We start from the raw sequence: 25,350 nt of genomic DNA on the forward strand, positions 1-25,350 counted from the left end.
GACTAATAAATTCTCCCACACCTTCAAATTGTTCGGGTGCTTATGTGTCCATGCCAAAAGCATAGCAGCAAACAAGTCTCCTGTTCCAACAAAGACAGCATCCACTTTAGGAGACTCCACTCGAATTCTTTGTGTCATGTTGGTACCATCTGCTTTAGCTACAACACAGATAGACAGTTAAGTTAACAGATGAAGCAATTAATACAATAGCCTTTGCTATTAATTTAAAAGTTGTCACCAGATTATAATTCCTTTGTTGCTAAGTACTTTTGTAAACTTTGTGCCAGCTCTTTTGAAAGGTGCAACCTTTCAAAACTTTACTAAATTGGGATAGCATCTACAATTTCTATACTGTACATACTTCACTTAAGAGGGAGCAGGTGGCTAGCACCTTCATTTTCATGGAGGATTGATAGCCACCTGTTTTCATTCAGACAGCAACAGCAGCTTGCTCAGGAAACTGCATATTTATGGAGACTGCTGAATCCTAGATAGGGCATCCCAAACCATAATCCAGAGTACCTCTGGGTTGTATGGAGGCACAAGAGCAGCTGTAGACATCAGCAGAGCATATCTGATCCATGTGCCATACTGTAATCACCATTAGAATGACCAGACTTATTCCAGACCTGGCATGTACTGAGTGCTAAGACCCACCAACTGAATTCTTAGGGGAATCTGTTTTAAATATCAAGACTTTTTTGGTCTCTCAGCAGTTCAAAATGTGATGCCCACATTTAGATCCCTTAGATGAACAAGAAAATGAGATCCTATACCATCCCACATAACTATGCCCTTCTTAGGTAAAAACATCCTGCGACACTCCAAACACAGAGTGAATCTTCGTGACAGTAGAGAAGGGCATATAAAGAAGAAGCAGAAGGACATTTTACAACCTATCGGGAGGAACAATCTGCTAACAGGACAGTGTAACTTTTCATAAAAGCATTCAAAACTTTCAAAGTTCCTGTTTTATACCACTACTACTTGTCAGCGCCACTACTAGGGGCTTTAACAGTCGTGATCAACCTCACCTAGGACATCCTCCACCCATGCACCCTCTGCCCACCTGCCCAGAAGCTGCACAGCAGCTCAGACCTGGGCACAAGCATCCTTGCCTGAGCTATGTTGTCGGTGTACCTGTGTATAGCCCTGCTGTCCCGATTTACTGATTGGATAATCCAGATTAATCCTGGGCGTCACTCATCTCGCCTTTCTCTGGTGATCACTGGACTGTCAATGGGACCTGTCTGCTGTCACCACCCCTGTCCTATGCGCTCCTGGTGAGGGCAGTGCTCTCTCTGCCTGTGCTATGATCACACTCACCTTCCAGCTTGTCTTCCCTCATGGAGCAGCCCCATTCTTACCGCTCTCTGGTATCACTGTAGGAGAAGTTCACTTACAGATCTAAACTCCTTCCATGCACTACAGATGGGTCTGATGAAACTACTTTAAAAAGCAACTGAAGGCACACAACAGGTTAATAGAAAGCACAGTTTAACAAATTAGTTCAGGGCTTACTTTTTCTGTGGCTTCCCAGAGCAATTAGGTAGTCGTTTCCTAGAGGCCCCTGTAGATCTGAGCTTGTGATCACTACAGTCTCTGGTCCCATGGCGTGGAGCATATCCATTACCTTTTCATGTACAAAAAGGCAGGAATCAGTGACTGCAATGTGTGTTGATTAACCCTGGCATCATTCATAGTACTGAAGATTTCTGACAAGCATCTTATTTTGGCATCTTTTGTAAAGACAAAAAACAGTTCCCACTCAAAGAATTCACCTGAAATAGGGGAATCAAAACATCCGTATTTACATGTACACTCTTGTTAAAATATACAAGCATCTCTGTTTTTATTATCTTTGGACGCTGCTCTGAAAATAATATTTTGTTTTAACTGTGATCAAAATTTTTGTCTGCATCATGTTTTCAGAACATATTATCAAAAGAATAAGAGAACAAATATGCAGACATATGCACCTGAGCTGATATCCTGAAGCACTTGCTAGAAAGCCAATAACTCCAGGTCATTAAGCCTTACTTAGCTCCTACTTTAAGAGTTAGCAAAAATGAAGAGCTAAAGAGCTAAATCAGAAACACAAGTGTGCCTGTCCCAGTCTTCTTTTCTCATTCTGTTTCAAACCTCAGATTACACCTGTAAATTATATACCTTTGCAGGTGTATTTCCACTCTGTGTGTTCCTCGCTTAAACTCTCTAACACTCTACTTCTGACATCACAATTGGTTGCTACAGAGTGATTCTGATTTACCAGAAGAAAGAAAGACTTCAGTAACAAGGTTAGGATAAAACACAGATAAAATACTAATTCTTTCAGAAGAATTTAGCTAAAAATCCTCTCAGGCTAGCTATGACTCATGAGAAGTTGGGTGATAAGGATTTATTTCTGCTATTTTTAAATTCTCTATTGCTTTTTTTTCTCGTTTAAGCCTCCAAATTTCTTCAACTGCCGGACCTCTTTGCACAGACATTGGTTGGGTTTTAAAGAAGCAGTAAATCTACCAGCATATGCTAACATAATCAACCTGTGAAGTAACATTAAACTCAATTTCATTTCTTGGACACAATTCAACAAGAATCTAATCACCAGTATTTCTAGTTGTAGGACTTAGCCCCTTCTACATTAATACTACATCATATTTAATTTTATGTTCGAAGACTATTTTGTCGTCACTAGTCTTGCTAAAGAAATGAATGAAAGCATGTCACCATGGAAATTGATGCCAGAATTCCTACCAGCTTCAAAGGAGACAAATTCCAGCATAGATTATGACTCAGAAGGATAGACCTATATATGACATTCAGCTGGGGAGACAGACAGATTAAAATATAATATCCTGCAAGCAACTGTTTTAAAAATGTCTCCATTCCTAAGTATAATTCCATCTCTGTTGAATTGATTTTTAAAAACCCATCACAAGTAAGAGCGATCACATGAATCAGACGGACTGTCATAAAACTTGTAAAATTGTTTAATCACATGCAACTTGTGTTTGCAGCTGAAATATGCAAACCTAGAACTAACGGCTGCTCAGCTAATGGCATGAAGCACAGTTCATCACCCTTGCTCAACCCAGTGGCGTAATGTAAAACTTTGGGGGGGGATTAAAAGAGCTGAGATCTTTGGAGCTGCTTCCTGCTGTGAAGAGATGGTAATCAGCCCATGTTGCTTGACGTCGCTGGAGGAAAAGAACAACAAACATTTGGGCTGACAGATCCCAGCTACTCTCCAGGGTGCCACTGCACAAAGATTTTGTGTTCTTTTGAAGTTCAAAACCAAATTGGAAGAAATAACATCAGCCCATTATGAAAGCACTTGACTAGTCAACAAAACAAGGAGCTCAACCCTTCTCAAGACACCAATAAAACCATATTCCTATTTTGTCCTTCATCACCAAGCCCGGCAGCTTTTAATTTTCTTCAGTTTGAATAAAAGGGTAAATCCTTACACCTTAATGCAGTATATTTGCAGACCATCTATCATCTCTGTGTGGCGATGACAGCAGCTATCAATGCTGTGGGTTTGCCCATCTTTCACCAGGAAGTAACTGAAGGCCGTCACTCCCACTCCCGTTTCTCATCTATGCAGTCTATCCTTTTGCAACCCAGGTCTCACCCGCTTTGAGTCAATTTAAGGAAGGGTAAGAGAGCACCAGCAACCACTGTCAGGAATAGATTCAGAGCGTATTCAATCAAAGCGTGTAAGAGTTTTCTAGCAAGCTCTCTTCCTTGCAAGCAGTCTGTATGGGAGAAGGAGAAACGGCAGTCCTAAGGCTCGGCATTGCTGTTGCACGACTCCCAGGCGGACAGCAGAGGGAGCGACTCATGCAGGTTTCTAACGCCCAAGGTCACCCGGGGTTTTCACCCCAACCAGTCCATTTCCACAGCGCTGACAGCGTGTGGTTACTTGCCATGCGTGCTGCAGCTACCCTTCTTGCACTGCAGGAAAACAAGCTCACGGAGACCAACCCATTAGCACTGTAATGCCTTTATCTGTAGCTCTTCTGGGAAGTTTCTTCAGAAGTCTGACACTAGAAAGTGTTTTGTGCACAAGCTTTAATGATAAATGGAGAGAAAGGATAGAGGCTAAAGTGACTTCAAGGTTAAAGATAAATGGCAAACTGCAGAATCGCAGGGAGGAATACAGAAAGAGACTTTACACATCTCACCCCTTGCCTACTTACCTCTAAAGCTTCTTTTTCTGTGTGAATCTTCCTGCCTGTGAGCAACCTGAGAATGAAACAGAAATCTTAAAAAGAGCACAAGCTCTCCAGGCAATGACTGCTGTGTTTACTCTTTAAAAGGAGGAAAGCTTGGACTGTACCATACAGGCCTAAACGGTTTGTAGCTATATGGTCTGCTGTACCAGACCGCCGTCTTTAAAAGTTACAGCCGCAGATACACAGTGCTTCTGAAGCAGACTCACACCAGTCCTAACCTTCCTCCTGTAGAGATCCCTGTATCATAAAACTCCCTCACAAGTGTCTTCTCCCCATCTCCCACGTAGCTGCTCCCTCCCCTTAGGGGAACAGCCTGTGATGTATCACAACAGATAATCTCCTGACCTACTAGTCACAGCTGTGTAGACAGGACAGGCAGGAGGCATTTAAATTCTTAACTCCTATGACATGTTGCCATGGTGGTATTTCTGAATCTGATTTTGGAGGTTTGAGTCAAACTATTTCAGTTTTGATATTCTGACATATAATAAAAAACTTCCTAGGAATGGGTAAGGGCAGGAAAGGGAAGAGAGGTATTTTTTCAATCTGCCCTTGATACAGGCCTCTGGAGATAACAAGAAATAATCACGAAACTGAGAGACTGGAAAAAACAAGAGAAATCTCCTCACATGACTCCCAGATTTTTTATTGGTTTCAGTATGGAACAGTTGGAGGTTTGCTGAAAAGCACTTCTTGAAAGTAACAGCTAAAAACCAAAACCCAGCACATGTATACATATGGCACTGTATTGAGACAAACAAAAGAATGGGTATCAGTCTCCCCTGCTTTTATCCCCAAGTTTATTTGGCTATAAAAGGAAATAAGTACTTACTCAGCTTCAAACTGGTTAGGAGTAATTATATCAGCAACAGGTACAACTTTGTCCCTGTAGACTGGGAGGAGATTCTTGGGCACATACTAGGAGAGAAGAAACAGTACCAAATGTTGTCAGTATCATCTGAAATGTGGGACTGCAACTCTCTCCTTCCCTCAATTACCTTTCATGCTGTTCCCGAGTAACCTGACAGCTCCTGGTGTACTGTTACGCAGCAGTAACTAAAGCATCAGTGCATCCTCCAGCTGCTGACAGTGCACCCAGCAGCCCTTCCTTCACTGGAGGGGATGGGAAGCACCGCTGAGCACACAGGATTAAACTGGCAGCATTAAAAGGAAGCAGTGACTGGATGACAAACTTTGGGGTTCCCTCTCACCAAGGTGACACAGCAGCATGAGGAAATACAGTGTCCCAACATGGGGAAGCTTTTCTCATGTCCCTGCCTCCAAAAGAAATTACTGTGTTGTTGTACCGTCAGTACAGAGGCCTTTTGTTCCAGCAGCCTGTGCCCATATTGATTGTGTTGCACTGTGGGGCTTAGGAACAAGTAACATCCATGCTATGTGTTATTTTGACTCCTCCTTTCAGTGCAGCATTTCTAGGGTATGCTGTACATCAATGTGTGAAGAGAAATCAGATTTGTAATTTGCTCAGTACAACTTAATCTATAAAGCAGTTCCGATGACACTAAAAATATTTTGCTTGTGTTGCACCCAAGTCTAACAAAACATGAGCATAGTTTGCTGCCTGCAGAATCAGCTCTTCAAGTAATAAGGGGCAATGCTTCCCTTTCTGGCTGTCTGTTCCGTCTCTATCCCATCTTCATTAGCTAAATTATGGCCCATCAGCAAAGGGAGATTGGTTGTCTAAGCAGGCGACACACGCTAAGACGTAGCAGGAGCCCACCAGTTTGTATGTTCTTCAGACTCAAAGCTGAGAAGCATCAGCTGTTCTGACACACACTGGAGCTCAGCTAGAAGTGCAGGTTAGATGGGTACAGGAGTCACCTCACCTTCCCAAGTCCTGCTGTAACTCAACAAAATCTTCAATAAAAGTTCATTGTTTACTAGTAGCCGATATCCTTTGGCAGAACCCCATTTGCTAAATCAGGACTAATACCCGCTTTGTCCATGTTTTATTTTCTCTGTTAGTCTCATAAACTATGCAGAGCAGGGTGCCCGTAACTGTGTGCCCACGTGTTACTGTCTCCCATTCCAATTGTACCAGTAAGAGGTACAACCCCACCCCAGTGCTGACCACTGGTGCTACCACGACACCCGTCGTACTGATCCTGAGCTCACTCATGCAGCCACTGTGAAGCGATGATGCCACAGGGACACTGCCTTCAGACAGAAATGCCAGACTAGGTCACGTCTAAACCAAGGCATTTGAAATAATGATTTTATTACTTCTTATGGCAGGAATGAGCTGGTGGGTTGCGTGTTAAATACTCTCTTGTTCCATCTACCTTATCTTCCACCCAAAAGACACAGATAGGCCCGTGGTTATGACTTCTCCCAAGAGCTGAACTTTTGCAAGGTGAGTCTAGAGCTGCTAGATCTCTGTCTTGTTAGAAAAAGCCAAGGACAATAAATATTGCAATAGACATAAAATGAAAGAATAGAACGTAAAAGCAATGTCAAATTTATTACTGAGTGCCACTTCATCTAATGTTTTACGAGCAGGTAAGCTGTAATAAGTTACAAGGACAAAGAGGAATTCATAGTGCATGACTAGCTAAGGCAGAAGAAAACAAAAATTCATACTATTGCAGATGTCTTCCCACTTTGCATTTTTACTGAAATTATTTGCTAGTTTTGATCAAAAAGGAGTGTTTTTTTCTCAGTATGCAGTCTGGTATTGGCACACAGAACCTTTCTGTCACTGATCCAATGCCTAACAGCTGTTGGATATCACATGAAATAAGTCATCTTTGTTTAGGTTCAAGTGGTATGTCAATTCACACCATCACTGACAATGCCAGCCAGGCCACCAGGCAAAACAGAACTCTTGACAGACGATGAAGGAACTCCAGCAAGACAAGGAGGGGGAGCAGGGGGATATTTTCCTGCAGACAGGGTCTGTAGTCCACCTGTTGTCTCAGCAGAGATTTAGAAATAATCCCAGGGCTATGCAGTCATCATTCCTCCCAGATACTAAACTCACTCAAATATAGGAAATTAAAGTACAAACTTACTTGATGCTGGGATACAAAGCCACACTTAGGTAAAGTAGCTTAGTTTTGGTGTTTAAAAATTAATCTTTATACATGTTTATATAGCAAATATTCACTATACAGAGAATCAAGACGGGTAAGTACTAACCATAGAGCCTTCTCCATTCCATTTGTCACCCATCACTGGATCGCACACTGAAACAAAATAAATCTAGCTTTAGAAATGGGGTACTGTTACAGAGACCCTGGTGGGAGGGAGAAGTTTTAGATAACAGAAGTGGCTTTGTGACAGCACTGAGCACCTGATAGCTTATATACTCTTACAGCTCTTGCAGCACACTCAACCTGAAATTTGTAACTGGTGGCTGCTAATTCTGAAAGAGTAGGCCATGTGTTTTAAGCAATTGTCAGAGGGTTGTAGTCACCCTCTCCTACCCACTTCCATATTGTTATGTCTGACGATGATGAGGATGAGAGGGTCTGACTGCTGGGAGTAAAACGGCTTTTGTTATGGAAAACACAGAGAGCCCTCCCTTTCATTGCCCAAATCAAAATGCTGGAATAGTATTATGGTGGGGAGGAAACATGGGAGAAGCTAATAGCTGTGAAAAGAGTCCTATTTTTACTTTAGTGTAAAAAGATACATGCCAAACATACACACACACACACAAAAAATTATGTGTATTATAATGAAACAAGAAGAAAATCCATGCCAAAGTACATAAACTCATACTTGGTGTAATACTAACACACATTTGGCACAGGTTCTGAATCATCATCAGTATTAACAACATATTCCAAGTGCTCTCAGTTTCAAAGCGAGGATGGAAACAGCATAGCCTTATACTTTAAAAAGGAACATTGTTCATTGTATTAAAAGAGCTTTTAGCAAGATAAAAAAGAAATATAAATCCAAAGGTATCAAATCAATGACCAATCAGTGTTTAAGGAAGTTTCTATGAGTAAAAAAAAGGGTAATTTGTTCTGTAAATTAAAAGTATTTTCCTTAGATTATAATCTATTGATTAAATATAAAGGATCTTAGAAGACTAGCTATGTTATTACCATCTCACCACTTCCTTCCTGTTCTGTAAAGCTAGATGTCTCTTTCTGCTCATACTCCAACAGTTTTTAGCTTTCACCTACTAGTACAAGGCTCTGGAAAACCTGACAATGCAACAGTGTTAATAAAGGCTAAAAAGCAACAAATCCCAAGCTCATGAAGACATCTCTGCTGTATTTTTCCAAATGAGAACTGTGCTTTGTTAATTTTAAGTCAGATAGCACACTCTGCAGTATTACACCTTGCAAATCCTGTGAACCATTCCAGATGTTTCCTGACCACACAGTTTACTGAACCTGAAGATGACAGGCTCAAACCATCATTCACAGCTTTTTATCCCACTAAATCCCCACTGATTTTGCCCTGTCACTCTAAATGTTTTGCTCAATTCAAGCCTATACTGGTTATGTTCAAAAGTCCCGAAACACAGACAGTCAGGAAGGAAAGAGGAGAATCTTTTCTCACAGGTTTAAGCCTGACATAATACGTTAATGACAGCAGTTGCTAGAGTCTGTTCCTCTTTGAATGTTCCTAGGTAATCTTAGCAGAGGGCACCAGAGTTAAAAAACCCTTGGAGTTTAAGCTAAATTATAAAGCTTATAAGGCACAGTAAGACACTTCAACTGGGATGTAACACAAAATCATGGCAGGGCAACATTGGAGAGTCTGTCCTGCTTTTGACTGACTTGGAAATCATGGAGAGGCTTCAGCTATCAGCACTTACAGCCTATGCCTCTGAACTGCGAACAACAGCAGCAGCCAGCTGAGATTTTACAAGCCAATACAGACAACCAGTCCTCAAGGCACATTCTCCTTTGGATGGCATAAGGCAAGAAACATACTGAAAAGCACAAAATCAGAGAGGTGAAAAAACAACTCCCTTGACACTTAAGTAATGCTGAACTGAAACTTCACTGGAGCCTCAGCTGATCTCAGAGCACAAGGTGGTTGTGAAATGCTGGGTAACATCACAGCAGCGCTTTTATTCTAGAACGTGAAAATGTTGGGCATATACAATGGTGAAGCAGAAAGGATTATAATACACATCCTTACCATATACTAGGTTAGAATTCTGTTGCTTCAACTCCTGGACAATATCCACCACCATTGCAAGAAATGATGTGTCTCTTGTATACCCTTTGGGAAAAAAAGACACTTTTGAAGTCTATTTTCATGAATGCTTTTTTTTTTTTTTTGCCTTTTTTTTGTTTTGATAGGAATGCTGCATACTTCTCATTCTTTGGACCAATGCATTTTTAGAACAAAGGCATTTTAGTATTTCATTCAGGAATAATAGGTGGAAGACAGATTCAGACAGTGCTTGCACAACAAAAAATATAACCTTAAAAATCCAATTACTAAGTATGTTATATATGAACGACTCATACAACTTCAAAATGCTTGAACATATATACAAAATGGTCAGGCTGAGAGGAAAAAGCATTCCTTTTCTTCAGAACAGCAGTCTGAATCAGTACTATTTATCATGTAGTAAATAAGAAATATTTTAAATTCCATATCCTTTTCTCATACTCTGGTTTGAAGCAGGATTTTTATTAATGTTTGTTGGTGCTGACACAGTCCAACACAATATGTAATTGAGAATTAATCTTGAATATTTTTGAACAACTTCCAATATACCAATAAAATTCCTATTTTTAGGCTTAACAGTGAATTAAGCTGGGAATAAGTTTTATTATAACTCAAGGTCCTAATCACAATGCTAGTACCACAATATTCTTATTTAATCATTAATTTATTTATTTTATAGATGTTTCTTTATATATTGATTTCACGTATTAACTTTATTTACAACATTTATTAATTAATAATTTGATTTGCATTTCTTTTAGTTCATTTAATAGTATTACTTTTAGCAAGGTAGCTTCTTCAAATCTTTTGCTTGGAAATGTCCACTCTACTGAAATATTTAAAAATACATTTTGGAGATTTTTTTTCTTAACTTGCAAAATTGCTTAATTCTTAGATGTTGCAGAGAAATGGAAAAAGCTTCCAATATCTTTGGCCAAAATGCTTTGTCTTATGTATGTAAAATGCTGATAATCAGTCAAAAAAGCCAAGCAAAGATTTTTGTTTGAAATGACCTTTGATGTTAGACTGGCTGAAAAAAAATACAGATTATGATTAACATCATTGGTGTTTCAAAAAAATTACACTGAATTGGAGTTCATCTCTTGAGTGTTTTACTGTAAATGAAACAAATATATGAAGATCTACAAATAACTAAGTCTCAAAAGTTAACAAAGCGTTATTTTGTATAATCAGCCTAAAGATAATAATTTCCATCTCAGACAAGATATCTACAGTCATCAGACATACAATTACAGTCAAGTCCCATCTGATGACAAATTAATTTGTTCTCAGTGTTTGAATAATCTTATCCAGGTTGTTGGAGGTATAAAGTACAGTTGTGCACTATAGTGAGTGGCTGTTTCTGTTTGAAGAGAAAAATTGGTCTTTTGGTCCTGAATGAAAAAACCTGAATTTTAAGTTCAGCTACAGCACAACTGAACATTAAAACACTGAGAATGTAACCAGATTTTAAGAAATTAGTGCCGTTTCTACCCATGCCTTCTTTTTGTCTATACTGAAAATGGCTACACTGAACAAGATTTTTAAACAAACATGAACAATACACTGACTTATCTACCCACAAATCCTATTTTTGAATGCATATTAATAAATATTCATTTTTTTCTCCAAAATTTATTTTTGCTGAAGACTTCTATTTTTCCTCCTACCATTTTTAATCTCTTACATCTGTTTTGTCAGTGCAAGGCTGTGATAGGAAAGGAGTTGGGGTCTCTTCCAAAAGTCAAAAGTAAAATAAAAAAGGAACATTTCAGCTAAAAGAATACTCAAACATTATTTACAAATTTGCATACTAACATCTTCTGAAAACTTCTACAATACAGTTTGTTTTTCCTGGAAACGTCCTTTGTGTGAATTCTTTCAAGGAAAGAAAGGGCGTTTGTCTATTTCTCAATCACAAAGAACCCATTTATGCTGAAATTCATTGCTTAACCTTAGTTCAGTCTGTTTTCTACTTAGTTTCCTTTACTTCGGAAATATTCCCTGAAAAAGAACTGACAGCAACTCTTCAGACATGCCACACCTTTCAAACCAGAATGACTGCTTTGGGGTTATAATCCATACACAAGTCTCCAGTTTTCCCTGTGTATAAAGCACTTTCCTACATGTGGAAGCCATAAAATCAATCAAATCTGGCAATGTATTTCTGTTTACCTTTAAAAAGTGACTGTTCACTGCTATAAAAAATTGATACTGTTAATCTAAACCGGATGCATAGCTCTTACTGAGGTGAAACCCGACTGGTAATCTACATTTGAGCACCAGGAATTGGATGAGAACAAGTTTTTAATAAAAACTTCACATAGAATCTCTCTTTTCTATAAAGCATGCTACAAGAAGTTCTCTTTGCTCATATTCATCAATATTTTGCACCTAGTGGCAAGCAAAGGGAAACACTGCACAATCCTTATGTCCTGCAGTACTGTATCCACTCAGAGGACCTACATAGTAACAAGGGAGCAAAAAATCAAGATATGACAGAGTCAAAACCAAAATCCAACCCTGCTCATTCTTGGTCTGTATCCAAAGCACTACCCCTTAAAGATCAAGTAGAAAAAACAAGGACAGACAACTGTATATAAAATCATACTACAGTACTGCAGAGTGCCAATACTGCAAATTTAGGAGAAAGGATTAAACTCATGTCTTCATAATAAATTTTAAAATAATACTCTGACATTCCTTATCGTTTCTTCAGTAGAGGCACTCCCAAAACATTAATTAAGCCTGTACAAGTCTGTAAACTGTACAAGTGGATCAATTTACACACCCAATTACAACCTTCAGGCTGGAGAGCACTGGTCGTTTCAAACTAAACAGCATGAGCAGTTGAAACTATATATACAGATGATATTGCAGGAGGAATCAAACGAGGGAAAATATAATTGCTTAGTTTGGAATAAAGAGGAATATGGTTTATATTTCTTTATTTTTGTTTACATCTCATGGGAACTCCAAGGAATGAGCTCTTCTTACCTGTGAGTACATAATCATACCGGTTGACCTTGTTCAGCTTAAGTCCTTCATACAGTTCATGAAGTTCATCTGAATTTAACACCTGACCCTTCCAGTGGGCATAACCTGCAAAGTAAAGACCGGATAATTTTTTGAGAGCTAGATTTTCAATTTAGGATCACACAGATTATACACTGGGAGGGACTATATTAGATATTAGCACCAGTAAGCATTTTCACCTCCTCTTCTGTAAAATGCTGTTACTGAATGAAAGCTGCTGTCAGCAGAAGAGTTAACGTGCTCAACTTCTTAGCACCTCTGTTTCCCAAAAGAACTAGAGTGACTACACAGGAGTTTGAAACAGTCCATTTATCAGCAAATTGAGCAGAGCACACACAAGCACCTGCAAGTTTTCCCATGGAGCCTATACAACTATCCCTTTCCTGTGTGGAGGGGGACAAATGTATGCTTGAGACTTCACTGGTGGAGGTGTCAGTATAATCTATTTTTGTTATTTTATGCTATAAAAAAAAAGAAAAATAAAATGATTGACAGCTAGATGACAAGCTTAAACACGCTTGTGAATATGTCTGGACACAGGCATGCAGCACTGCTGCACCCATCAGATACAGCGTTCACTAGGACCTGCATGTAATAGAGTGACTACAGTAGAACACTGTCATAGATGCTCTTTGAACATACAATGTCATCTGACAGATTTTCTTCCAAAAATATCACAGTTTTAATGCTGAGGCAAATGAGTATCAGAAAGACACTATAAACAGGCAAATAATATCCATACACTCCTATTCATGAATGTTCTCTAAGAATTACAAGTCAATATCCTTGGCTGAGAAACAGATAGAAGGTGAAGTTACTTGGGAGAAGCTGAACTGATTTCAGCTAACAATGGACCAGGCTCCATGGCAGCCAATTTCAAGGGAAAAAAATAAAATCTCCCTTGACAGACTCAAAACATTTGTTCAAAAATGTAAATGCACCTTGCACCTTGTCATCAATGCCTGCCCATCTAGTTGGCAGCCATCAGTCCATTGCATGTAAGAAGGGAGCTTCCTCCAGGATATTAGATGAAGCACACATGATTTAACTCTTCCAACCTCCATGAATTCAGTTTGTTGAAAAGCTTATCTTTTTATTAGCTGGAATTAGGAAAAGTGAAATGTTAAATGAGGTATCTTCTTCCACATCACCCCTGTTTGAAGACAATGGTATTTTGTTTGTTTTGACTCCTTTTGGAGTTAGAGAATTCTGTGATAAAAACTGTTGGCTTTGATTACCACTCTAAACTGTGTTATTAGAGTAACTGCCAAAAGGTGCCTAGAGCCTAGGATAAGCAAATCTTGCAGTTTTCCTTCTTATGAATGCAAATACTCCCACAGTAGGATGAGCAGATGGATCATTTTGTTCTCCTCAGCTCACAAAGGCCTAGCCTCTAAAACACGACTCACTGCCAGCTGGCTGGGGGACTGACTCACATCAGCCACTACAATTCTTTCCGGAGCAAAAGCTTTTTTAAAAGTCTCTGTGAAGAAATGGACAAAGTGAGGGATTCCCGTATGTTAGGGCTGTAGTTTCATTGCAGAACATAGTGATATTCAAAATGGTAACACCTAACACCTGGGCACACGTCTAGCTCCAAGTGTATGAGGAACTCCTGACTACAAGTAACTCCGCTTATTTATGAGGAATCCTTGACTACATGTATTCAGCTTATTTAACGCATGCAGATGTTTGTTCTGTCACACCTGCAGCTTCAGAGAGAAGTAATCTGCCTACTCCTCTTCCCCAAATCTCTACTTCTATTAGCACTGCAAAGCCAGTCCATACAGGGACACAATAGAGCCCTTTTTATTCCATTGTGCCTATCAGTGAAACCGAGTACGGTTTTCACCCAGAATCAAGGTCAGGTGGCAAAAGAGCAGTCATTCATCTCATACATTGCTATAAAAATAACTATAATCGATTGTCCGATGTAGATAGTGTCGGGAGCCATTCCTACAGAGGGACCCTACACATTCTCTATTTAACTAAAAGTTCACCTTCCTGTGTCAAGCTGTCTTGAGCAGTCAATGCACAGGGTCTGTGTCACACTGATCCTCCACTGAGGGAGGGAAAGAAGTATGGAAACAAAATGTTAGGTAGCAGCCCAGCCTAGCTCAGGAATTGGTAAATTACCCACATGGGGCAGGGACATTGTCTGAACTCTGTAGCAATGACTTCCAAGGGTATCTAGAGGATCCTTTTTGCTACCTGGTAACACATGCAATACCACCTAAAGTCTAATCACACAACAGCTGGAGGAAAAAGAAGCCCCAGGGAAGCTCTCAGGGAAGCCCCAGCTATTCAGACAGAAGAAAAAGAGCAATGCTTTCACTGGATCTGCAGAGAACTGTGATTTCACTTGGAGGTGAATTATGTTCGAGTAAGAAGAAACAAACAAAATCAAAACTGGCAGGAAGATGGAAACCACCTTAAGGCCTTTCCCCAGGGTAACTTCATGTAACATGACGAACAAGGAACAAATCCCACAACTCTGCATTTATCCTACTCTTCTGGTGGAATATACAACCAAAAAGCAGCTTCTGTAGAGGGACAGAAGAAAAAGCCAGTTACTTATGTTCAAAAGTGGTTTCACTAACTGAAGGATGGGTACTTTGGGGTCCCAGGAAGAGGGAGAGGGACTATTCTGAAAGGGGAAAGACAAAAAATCCAGATAGATACTGTGTGGTCAAAACACCACTGCATCAGCCCTCATCCCAAAGCTAATTAGCAGGGAGTGCCAACAGCAAGCTTAAACATGTGAGGTCCAACTGGCTTTAGGGAAAAGCACAAATGGTTGGAGTCAAGGATGATAACATGGAATTGCTGTCTTCCTTGGCTAGGCATAAGAACTTGGCTGGCCATGAGCAGATTTCAAAGGCCCAGAGCTGCCTTTCAAGTCCTAAAAGAAAGTCAGCTTCTAGAAATGTTATCCCTATGCCTTACAACACTAAATATGAGTATCTGAAAAACAGCAAGAAAAAACTTCAAATCTTCTGTTTAACTGTCTACTTACAGTAACTCCTACTCTGCAGTAGTATTTCCACCATGGCACTCAACAATACAGAAATTCGAAGACTCACAGTACCTGGATATTTGCACACATCATACAAGAACCACAGCCAAGAAAATTAAAGAATGAGTTTCAAGTTTGTACTTGGCAAAACAACTGCATCCCATTTGAAAACTACAGAGCTGGTTAGGCATAGCAGCTGTATCAAATTATTACTCTTTTATCTTGGATATTAAGATGAGATCTTGGTTTGTATCCTCCACAGAGGAAGAAAGCTGAGTCTTCCTTGCAGAGAGAACACTGCATGATGCAGCTCTCCAAAACAGCACTTGGCTCAGACTGAGTGCATTAGTCTCCAATATTAGTAATAATTTTAAACACACAGATGAACATAAACATTTAAACATCTTTATATCACTTCTGCTTATCTGTGTTATGGCCTTTTATTGCAAATAGGGTTTACATATTAGCAGATAAGGGAATGAAAAACAGGTAAGATATGATGCCTCTTGTCACTTATCCCTCTAAAATAATAAACATATTCATTAGTCTCCAAGGAAGTGTCTTGGTTCATCTGTATGAAAAAGAAAAAAATCCAAAACCACAACCAAGAGATACTGCACCCAAGATGAATTTACACACTTTTCTTTCTTGCCTTCCTCCTTTGGGATGTATTTATAAGCCTTTTAATTACTTTCAAAAACATGGAAAAAATAAAAGAATAAAAATCCCAGGCATACCACAAGAAGAAAAAAACCACAAAACAAAAAACAAACTACCACTTAAGCACAGCAAGACATGTAAGATTTCTTTGTTTTCCAACACAGAACATTCTGTTCTGAGGTTTGAGTTCCTCCTGTGGTGCTCCCTGCAAAACTATGGCAAGCTGCTTCAGTAACCAAATATTTTACATGGGAAAAAGGAAGGAAGATCTAGTGTTTAAAGCACATGATGGCAGGCAATCTCACTGCATCTGTGTCACAAAATTCACATGCAAACTCTGGCAGACAGCCTGGTCTAAACACGTCTTAATCTTGAGCTACCAGGAGGCCATCAACAAAACTAGAAATACAGTACCAAGTTCTCCACTAGATTTTTTACAGCTGGTCAGTGTGGGAGTAAAATACTACCAGTGTTAGGCACGAGTGGAGATCTTTTCTTTTTGTCCTGCACTGCATAGGTGTGAATGACTGCATATGGGCAGCAGACTGTGAAGAATCACATCAATGAGACATAGTTATAATTTCTCATGTATTAGACCTACCAGACAACCCAGCCACCCACTACACACCCACTAAGTGGATGTCAAAAGTGCTTTGCTTAAAAATAAAAAGGAACAGAAAAAAAACAGACTATTTTTGCTGGAGCAGTTTCAAAGGTAGGATTTGGATGGCAAAGTAAGCACATTACATGCTTACCATTAACCTACCAATTAAAAACAAAAATGCAAATCACTGAAGAGTTAAAAATGCACCCTAAAAAAACCTTGATACAATTAAAAAAAAATCTAATTTTTATTTTTGAATATCAGACAATTAGATGCTTCTGCAAACAATACAGTAAAATAGCATAAAAAGCACATAATCTTTGTAGGTTACATGACAGCTTCTTTTATTTGTACATGAAGCATGATGCCATTCAAGGGTGAGTCACTCTAATCATAAAAGTTCCTCACCAAGCAACATGACAAATTGTTCTCCCAAGGGGAATGATTTAAAGCACATTTTCCAAATTTCAGGATTATCAGAGACTAATGAAAGCTGAATTTTCTGAGCAGAAGTCAGCAGAAATAGGCCCCTGGTATTTTACTAATTTAAAGACAGGGCAAAAAGTTGCAATAATGATCCAACAAAGAACAGCTGTCAGTCATAAATTCTCTCTGCGTTTTATCTTTTGCTGACAGGGTCAGGTTTAAAGACAGGGATGAGGAAGGAAAGAACGTCATGTGCAAAACCTCATACACTTTGCTACCTGTGCCCCTCTGGTATGTGGCATTCTTTTAGAAACTAAAGTTTACAGCTAGACTTTGAAGCAGAAATTAGTCCTTCAGCTTTAATGATGACCATAAAAAGGGTTCTCAAAATCTTGTTCTTGTAGGAAAATCAAGTTACCTTCACCCATTCATCCAGCACACAATTCCTGTGTATTGCAGCACTGCTCCAGACACAAGCCACAGCCCAGCGTGGCAGTTTCTGTTCATTAACCCCTGCAGTGGTACACTGATTTCCAGGTACTAGTGCAAGTTGGTGTGCAGGCATGCGTCAATGTTTAAGCTTGGAAAACTCTTTGTGTGAGGATACCACATGTTCTTACATGCCTCTCTCAACGAGGAGGTGCAAAGCCACTGGTCTTAGAATGGATCCCTCAATCTAAGAAAGGGTAGAAAGGATTTAATGGAAAAACTGCAGTGTTAGAAAACTAGACCTGCCATAAAAGGTGATATGTGCCCTTCCTTTCTTTCATTCCTTCCTCTTTCAGCCAAATGACCAATACTTCTAAATATAATCTCCTTTCGCACATGCTTAGCAAGTGCCAAACACATTATTGTGATTTTTAATGAAAGCTCTGCTTCCCAAAGCCATGAGGTTGTGCAGCAATCTTTTGGGATTTTTAACACATTTACTAAGACAATCAAAACTACAGAAAAAAAATAATAATGTGACTGCTAAACACCAGGAGACGAAATAAAAGTTCCAAATATTTTAACAACTTGTGATCTTTGAGACATTTTTGGTTTTAGGATGTTCATTTAGGCCTTTGGGGAGGGGTGGGGTAAATAATCACTACTTTGTTGTTTCTTCTACTATCTTCATTGTCTGACAAACCTTGAACGAAGCACTGGTAAACTTTCTCCAGTTGTGATACTATTAAAAAAAAAAAAAACCAACTCTTTTTTTCCTGTTTTAAGAACTTGGTCATCCGATTGGTAATGTAATTTTCCTACTTTCAGACACATTCAGTTTATGGTCCAATAAAACTTCTATTAAGCTCTTTTAACGCCCTGTAAAGCTGATTTAATCTTGAAACTGAAAGCCAACAAATGACAAGTGCTCATCCATTTTGAGTACTGAGTTATTTCAAAAGAAAAAATTGCTTCATTTCTGGAGGATTACAACAGTTTTACCCAGCTATCAAAACCAACAAAAAATCCCAAACTCCAAAACTAAATACATTAAAGAAACATAAGTCACATCTAAGTATCTCTTAAAAACACAAGAGAACCTTTGTACTGTGCCAAAGGGTACAAAATATGCAGCCTTTTGCCTGAGCCAGGAAAGACCCCCCAATCCTTGTTTAATTATTATCTCTACCATGCCTTCCCTCAACAAGCAGAGACAGTTTTCTAACTACCTTTGAAACATTCCTTTCTTCTTCCCAGGGTGACACTAAATTCCTTGCATGATAGGAACATCTTACAACCTTCTGAAAGCTGCGTGGAGCTCAACATAGTAAGAGAGGACAGAGGATTCCTGGTCTGCTCTCTGTTCCAAAAATTAGCAGTTTATTAATAGAGCTGTACCTGTGAGATACTAGGAAAGTATCTCAACTTTTGCCTACTTTTTTTTTTTCCCTTTCTCAGAAAAAAATGTTTTTCTTTTCCAGAATTTGTTCCTGGATTCCTTTTTAAAGACACCCTTACAATTTCCTTCTCTAGAGTAGATGTCCCCTCAAACAACCTGCCACCACCATGACAGCAGATGCGTGTCTATTGATCTAAAAATAGCAAGTGGCTTGGAGCTCCTTTATGGGTGAAAGACATTGCTAACACAAACATAAATTTCAGCTTTCTTTTGAAAAATAAAGTCCTCTAGAACTATGAGTGTTAGAAAGTCTGAAAGTATTATGTGAGTGTATCATGTTCAGACTTAGAACCCAAGTGAACATATACCCAAATGTATTAACACCCCACTCCCTCCCTCCAGAATGTAAGTTTAGGATACTTGCTAGCCATCTGAGTGGGCACATAAACAGAGGAAACACTGTGTCTAGCTCATTATTCTTCTGATGCTCGGGTTGGTAATATGACTATAAGTGTCACAAGGCCATAACACACAGGAAACAGTACTGAAGACTCCCCTGTTCACACCCCTGCCTGCACAGATGGCCATATTTGCGTTATTTCACTGTCTGAGTTAATGAGATTACTACATAACAAAAGAAACTCACACTCTGAAGTAGCAGAATAGGACATTACCATGTCATATTATGCCCTAATCCCAAATCCAGATTTCTGTGCAACTTGGATCAAAACATGAAAATTACATTTCTGTCCTATATTCTGAAAATGTGAGTGAAACCATAAGACTGGTCTCCTTTCTACTGTCATGTGATGAGGTGAGCCACATGTTTGGCAGAGCCAAGCGACTGTGGAGTGGTATCTGAAGACACATGTAAAATTTTACCTGTGTGGTTTGAAAACTGCACAGAGTTCACCGTATCAACTTCAAATCCCAAAACCTGTAACAGAATACAGGAATATTTCTTTTACTAACACAGCTTTGTTAATATGTTATCAGTATCACCAAACACAAAAAAGGATCCTTATTTCCCAGTGCATATTTAAAAGTCTTGAGCGCTGTTTTAAAGTGAAAGCTGAGTCAACATACATGCAACATAAACAAACAATGCAGTACTTTAGTACAGAAGCGGACATGGAACAGAAGTGACACTGGTAACAGCACCAGAAAAACTGAGCTCTGGATCCTCAGGCTAGAGGTCGTCTGGGGATAAGGACAGAGAGGCTGGTCCAGCACCAATCACCGAAGCCCTGAATAAAGCCTTGGCTAGTCTTTCTTGGCAAGAAAAGAAGTCTAAATTTCAAGGTACTAAATTAATGTAAAATACAGAGGGAGGATGCTGTTAGTATTCCAGGAAGCAAATCTTTCTAAAAGGAGAACAGAAGAATCTTAAAAGGGACTAACGTTATGAGCCATGCTTAGACGTCACTAGCAGTTTCTTTATAATTAAAAGAGAATAGAAAGAAATCACAGAGAATTAATTTGGGGCATGATTAGGCAATCAAAGGGAGAGAGCTCTTAAGAACACAAAGCAAAAAAAGCCTAAAGCATGCTTCAAAAGCCACCTGCTACCTCGCATTACCAGCAAACCAAATATTGAAATATCCAAGAATTTGCTAGTGAAATCAACAAACACATTCTTGCTGCCAAAAGAGAGGTAAGTATTATGAAAATAAGAGCATCGAATCAGGAGAACACTAATGAGGATTTTTAACCTGACAATACCTGCTTAATACAGACAGGCATTGCTGTTCAAGTAATTTTTAGACATTTTTATCTGCCACAAAAGAAATTCTAATGCAACAGTGACATAACAATCTGACATTTAATATTTATTTCCACATCCTACTTGCTCTGAGTAAGAATTCTCCTCAAAAGATGAGCTGCTATACATGGCTCAGTGAGTCACACTGGGAGATAATAGTAATAATGCATCGCTGTTTATGATCCACTTTCAGGCAATTTGCTGGGGAGGGGGGCGTGAACAAATGAAGCTTTTGCTAGTCACGTTTTTCATCAGGATGCACGCGTCTCCCTTTTTATCACGAAGGCAACTCCTTCACATACATTAAAAATCTCTGGGTGTATGGTGCCAGACATTAGATTTTCCCTGTGCACGTACTTTCTCTTGCACATGAAAGCCATTAAGTGGTAAGCCCTTTATTTCAAACCCTGGACCATTACAAGATGGAGGTATACTGCATTCCTGTCATTTCACAGCTCAGAGTCCACACAGGTCTTCACAGAATAAGTTTACTCTTTCAATATATAATAAAGGTTTCTGTTCATCCCTAACCAGAAAGCAAAGTAATCTTACATTAATGGTAGACAGAATGGTGAGTTGTCTCAGCCTAATCAAGTTAAAATTAACCTCAGCTTCTACTCTCAGCTGTTTCTTGTTTCACCTTGGTGGATTTTATTTTAAAGAGCTAGGAATTAAAGGGGTGAGAACACGGAAATACTGTTATGATCTTGATGTTTGCACATGTTCTTCAAAGAAATAAATTAGAATACTGCCTCTAATCAGACTGTCATCCCATATTCAATATCCCTCCTTGCAATAAACAGGTGTAAGAAGTTCTTATTTCCCTCACACATCTTGGCAACAATTGTGAATTAATCAATTTCTGTGCAATATTTAGATCACATCTCTCCAACTATTTAACACCTGACATTACAGAACACACTTACTGTGATTTACTAACTAATCAGGTTTACACTTAGTGCTTTAGGGAAGAAGAACGTGCACAAGTGCGTGTAGGGAAGGCTGTTCTGTAACACAGATAAGCACTGTACCAGCTGATGGTCACCTGAAAGACCATTACTCCTTTACTGTCTTCACCAGCACTAGCTATCATTTGATTTCTCAACAAGCTTTTCTGTAGGAATGGGGATTTTTCGTTTGTTTTGACCAGTTAATCTGCTTCAATCAGCAGAGGAAAAATATGAGGGAGGTGACCTCTCTTGGAGACAACTAGGTATCAGGTTAGCTCGGCTGGACACTTGGTAAAAGAGAGTTAAAGAAAGTGCTTTTAAATAGTTGAGGAAGAGTCACATCCAGCTCAAATTCAGCAATGGAGCTTGATATTCACACTTTTCTCATCAGTGCAAAACAGGCTAAAAAGCCTTTTGAGGTCTCCATAACAGTCACTTACTGGTGTTAGTCTATTCTGTCACAGTTACTAATTTGATCTGAAGCCTTGTTTTGAATAAATGTACATGAATAATCTAACACACCTAATTATGCAATTCTCTAGTTCTGATACAACTCTCAAAATAAGCCACAGTTACTCTTCTTCAAAGAATTTCATTTTACATGTTGTTTATCAAAACAGAGAGCAATTAAAAGATATAAAATGTCATTTAAAAAACAAAGTATAATTAGAAAACCTAACTAGTACTACCTTTGAAATGAGAGCTACAGACAGTGAGGTCTAGGCTTAGCATAAAGTATTAAAATAATTGAAAAGAATGATAAAGTCAAGTTCAGCCAGTACATGTTTGCTACCAAGGCAAACTGAATTGAAAAGTCTCATGGAATTTCATCATTAGAAGATGACCTGAAAACAGTGGATATTGAAGTGTTAAAAGCAGCTTTTGGAATCAATCATCTCTTCTACAGCTACTGAGAAAACTGTGTCTTCAAAATGAACTACACAAACCAAAATTAACATCTTGATCATTTAAAACGGATAAGGAAATGTTATCTTCCTCCTTCAACCAACAATTAAAAAACAGTACTAGCAACTATCATCCCTGCATATCTAAAAGACCATACATATCAGAAACAGTTTTTGATTCACTGAATGATGAATACTTTCCCTGCTTGCAAAGGGACCTGTATTCAAAAGATGTCTTGTTAACTCTTTTTAATATATACCCATATTTTTAATTTATTGGGCAGAGCTAACAAAAAGCAAGGATTATGAAGTTTTTTTAATTTAATTAAAATGTTCTACACAAACCAGAGGTTAAATATATCTTAAGTGAAAGTTAACTACCTAATTCAAAATACATGATTTTCCTATGTACGGACCTAGAAAACCAAGATCAGAGCAAACATATTGAAACATATAAATCACACAGAAAAAAGAAAGTCACTCTCTCCTATTTGTACACAAAAGTACCAAATATCATGCAAAATTATGCACTTAGCTGGATATCAGCAACTTTTTCAATGTTATTTCCTTTGGAAAATGGCAAGAAAGTACAAATTCATCACAGGACTAAACTCAATTATTTATATCAGGTTTCTTCTTGTGAAGATGAAACACATTCCAATTACTTATTTTAATTAATGGATTTAAAATCAATCCACACCGGTTACTGATGTTTTTTTCTAAATACATAAACAAATCTCTTCATGTTCTTGAAGTAAATATATATATATTTATATCTTATATATATCTTTTATATATATATATATATATATATATATGTGCGCCGGTTCAGTTGTCACCTCAACACCTTTCCTTATTTCATGAGCAATCAAAATGCTGTAATTCAGAAGAGGCTGCACATGAAATGGTAAGTAAAGTGAGATCTATACAGTAGTTTTGTGGTGTTCAGTCACCAGAGAACAAATTCAAGCCGATAATGGTTTATCATAGGTCACTGAAGTGCACAGCTGTCTCTACGCTTTGCTCAAAAAATACAGCAGAAGCCACAAGTAGCACTTTGCTAGGCCCACCTGTGTGACAAATGCCTTCATTGACACACTGACAGTTTCACCTTACTTTGCCTTTGCTTCCTGAATTTCTTTGCATATCAGCCTGCTGCATTTGCAAAATGACCCAACTTTGGGTGTTAAAACTGTCATTTTTCTGTGTACACACTTACATGTTCCTTGCACCTCTGTGTAAATAAACTCACTCCACTTGGATTTTGCCTACGTCAGAACTAATGCCTTCGGATCATATTTGATTAGTGTGAGGACTGAGCTTACTAACAAATGCACAATAACGCTTAATATACCAGCTTGTAAATAGTCTATATCTTTGTTACTTTCCCTGTTCCCTATAGAAAGAGGCCTGGGGTGATACCCGTGCCTCTGGTTTTGAAAAGGTAGGTTACAGCAGATACGCTGCAAGTGTCCAGGGCTCCAACTGCCAGGGACACCCATCATCTACATTACCACTATCCCCTGTTTTGGATGATCTGGTCTCTTACGGGCACTCCAGTAGAGGATGATTCCTGGTTTCAGCCTTGCAAACAGAGGGTGCATCACCCATGCAGGTACCTAGTCTACAGAACTATCAGAATGCACATCCTCAAACTAGCAAGTGAAAGATCAATACACGAGAAAGGAAGAGACTTCAAAATACATGGACAACCTCTAAAGGTATTGGCTTTTTTTGCAAAACTGCCTAGTTTTCCTAAAAGCACGGAAGTAATTTAAGCTTATATCCAGCCACCAAGCCACAAATAAAAAGTGAAAAAGTGGATCTCCTTCAGGATTCAAATTTTGCAAGTGATACCAATTGTTTTACTAGTAGAACAACCTAGACAGACAGACAACGTCTTGAGTTATATAGGTTACATATAGCTAGATGTCAGTTCTGGTTCACTTCTAAAAATGCACCTTTTGGACTCTGCCACTGTTACCACTTGAGCTTTGTTTAAGATTTACAGTCTCTCTTTCTCTCCCTTCCAGAAAACATTTCAGTCATACATACACTGAAACATGCTATTTCTTCACTGAAAAGAACTAGTACTTAAAATTATTAGAAATTAAAGATTACAAACATACATTTCCTTCAACAGGACAGCCTAAATTGTGCCTGTTATATAAAAGGGTAGGATTGTAAAACAAGAGAAAGAAAGGTATTTCACACATGGAAAACTGTGAGTGTAGCAACAAAGAAAATAACAGGAAGATTTTGAAGGAAATGCAACACCTCAAATTCAGTTTTAATGATTGCTAAGGTTTATGTTTATATTTGTGTAATCTACATTATGTACCAATGGTCTGGAGACAAATAAAAGTACTCTTTTTTACCTCCTAATCCCATGTGATATGTTATTCTTAACACCGCTTGAGATGGAAAACTGTTAATTTCAAAGATTAGCTCTGCCTCAGAGTAAATATTAATCTAAATTCTCATTTAAAAATTTTATTTACTCTGATAAATGCTTACAGAAATGTGAAAAACTGTTACTGAGCTGTTTCTGTTTAAAATGCTATTGCAGCTTTACTATGCTTCTGCAGGGAAGAAAGTAAATTTTCAAAAGTAAATTTCAAAAGCTGGATTTTACTTTCATGTATCTAGTTTTCCCCAAAATAAATGCAACGCTGTGTTATAACACTTAACTTCCTTGCGTTTCAACTGCTCCACTTTATAGCAAGATACTCACTTTGTAAGTAAAGTTTATGGAAAGG

The 25,350-nt window shown here is 38.6% G+C and overlaps 1 protein-coding gene across 1 annotated transcript in view; it reads right to left on the reverse strand.

Annotated features, from left to right (window-relative positions):
- PDXK (pyridoxal kinase) overlaps positions 1 to 25,350 on the reverse strand; it is a 47,165-nt gene that overhangs the window by 6,615 nt on the left and 15,200 nt on the right. The window contains exons 2-9 of the mRNA XM_042788573.1: positions 19,857 to 19,911; positions 12,402 to 12,506; positions 9,366 to 9,449; positions 7,398 to 7,444; positions 5,071 to 5,156; positions 4,203 to 4,248; positions 1,522 to 1,633; positions 22 to 158 (exon numbers count right to left, since the gene is read on the reverse strand). Coding sequence (XP_042644507.1) covers positions 22 to 158; positions 1,522 to 1,633; positions 4,203 to 4,248; positions 5,071 to 5,156; positions 7,398 to 7,444; positions 9,366 to 9,449; positions 12,402 to 12,506; positions 19,857 to 19,911 — 672 coding nt within the window. The remainder of the gene's footprint in view (positions 1 to 21; positions 159 to 1,521; positions 1,634 to 4,202; positions 4,249 to 5,070; positions 5,157 to 7,397; positions 7,445 to 9,365; positions 9,450 to 12,401; positions 12,507 to 19,856; positions 19,912 to 25,350) is intronic.

Source organism: Tyto alba, unplaced genomic scaffold (genome assembly GCF_018691265.1).
Source record: "Tyto alba isolate M040663 unplaced genomic scaffold, T.alba_DEE_v4.0 Super-Scaffold_14, whole genome shotgun sequence".
Classification (NCBI taxonomy): domain Eukaryota; kingdom Metazoa; phylum Chordata; class Aves; order Strigiformes; family Tytonidae; genus Tyto; species Tyto alba.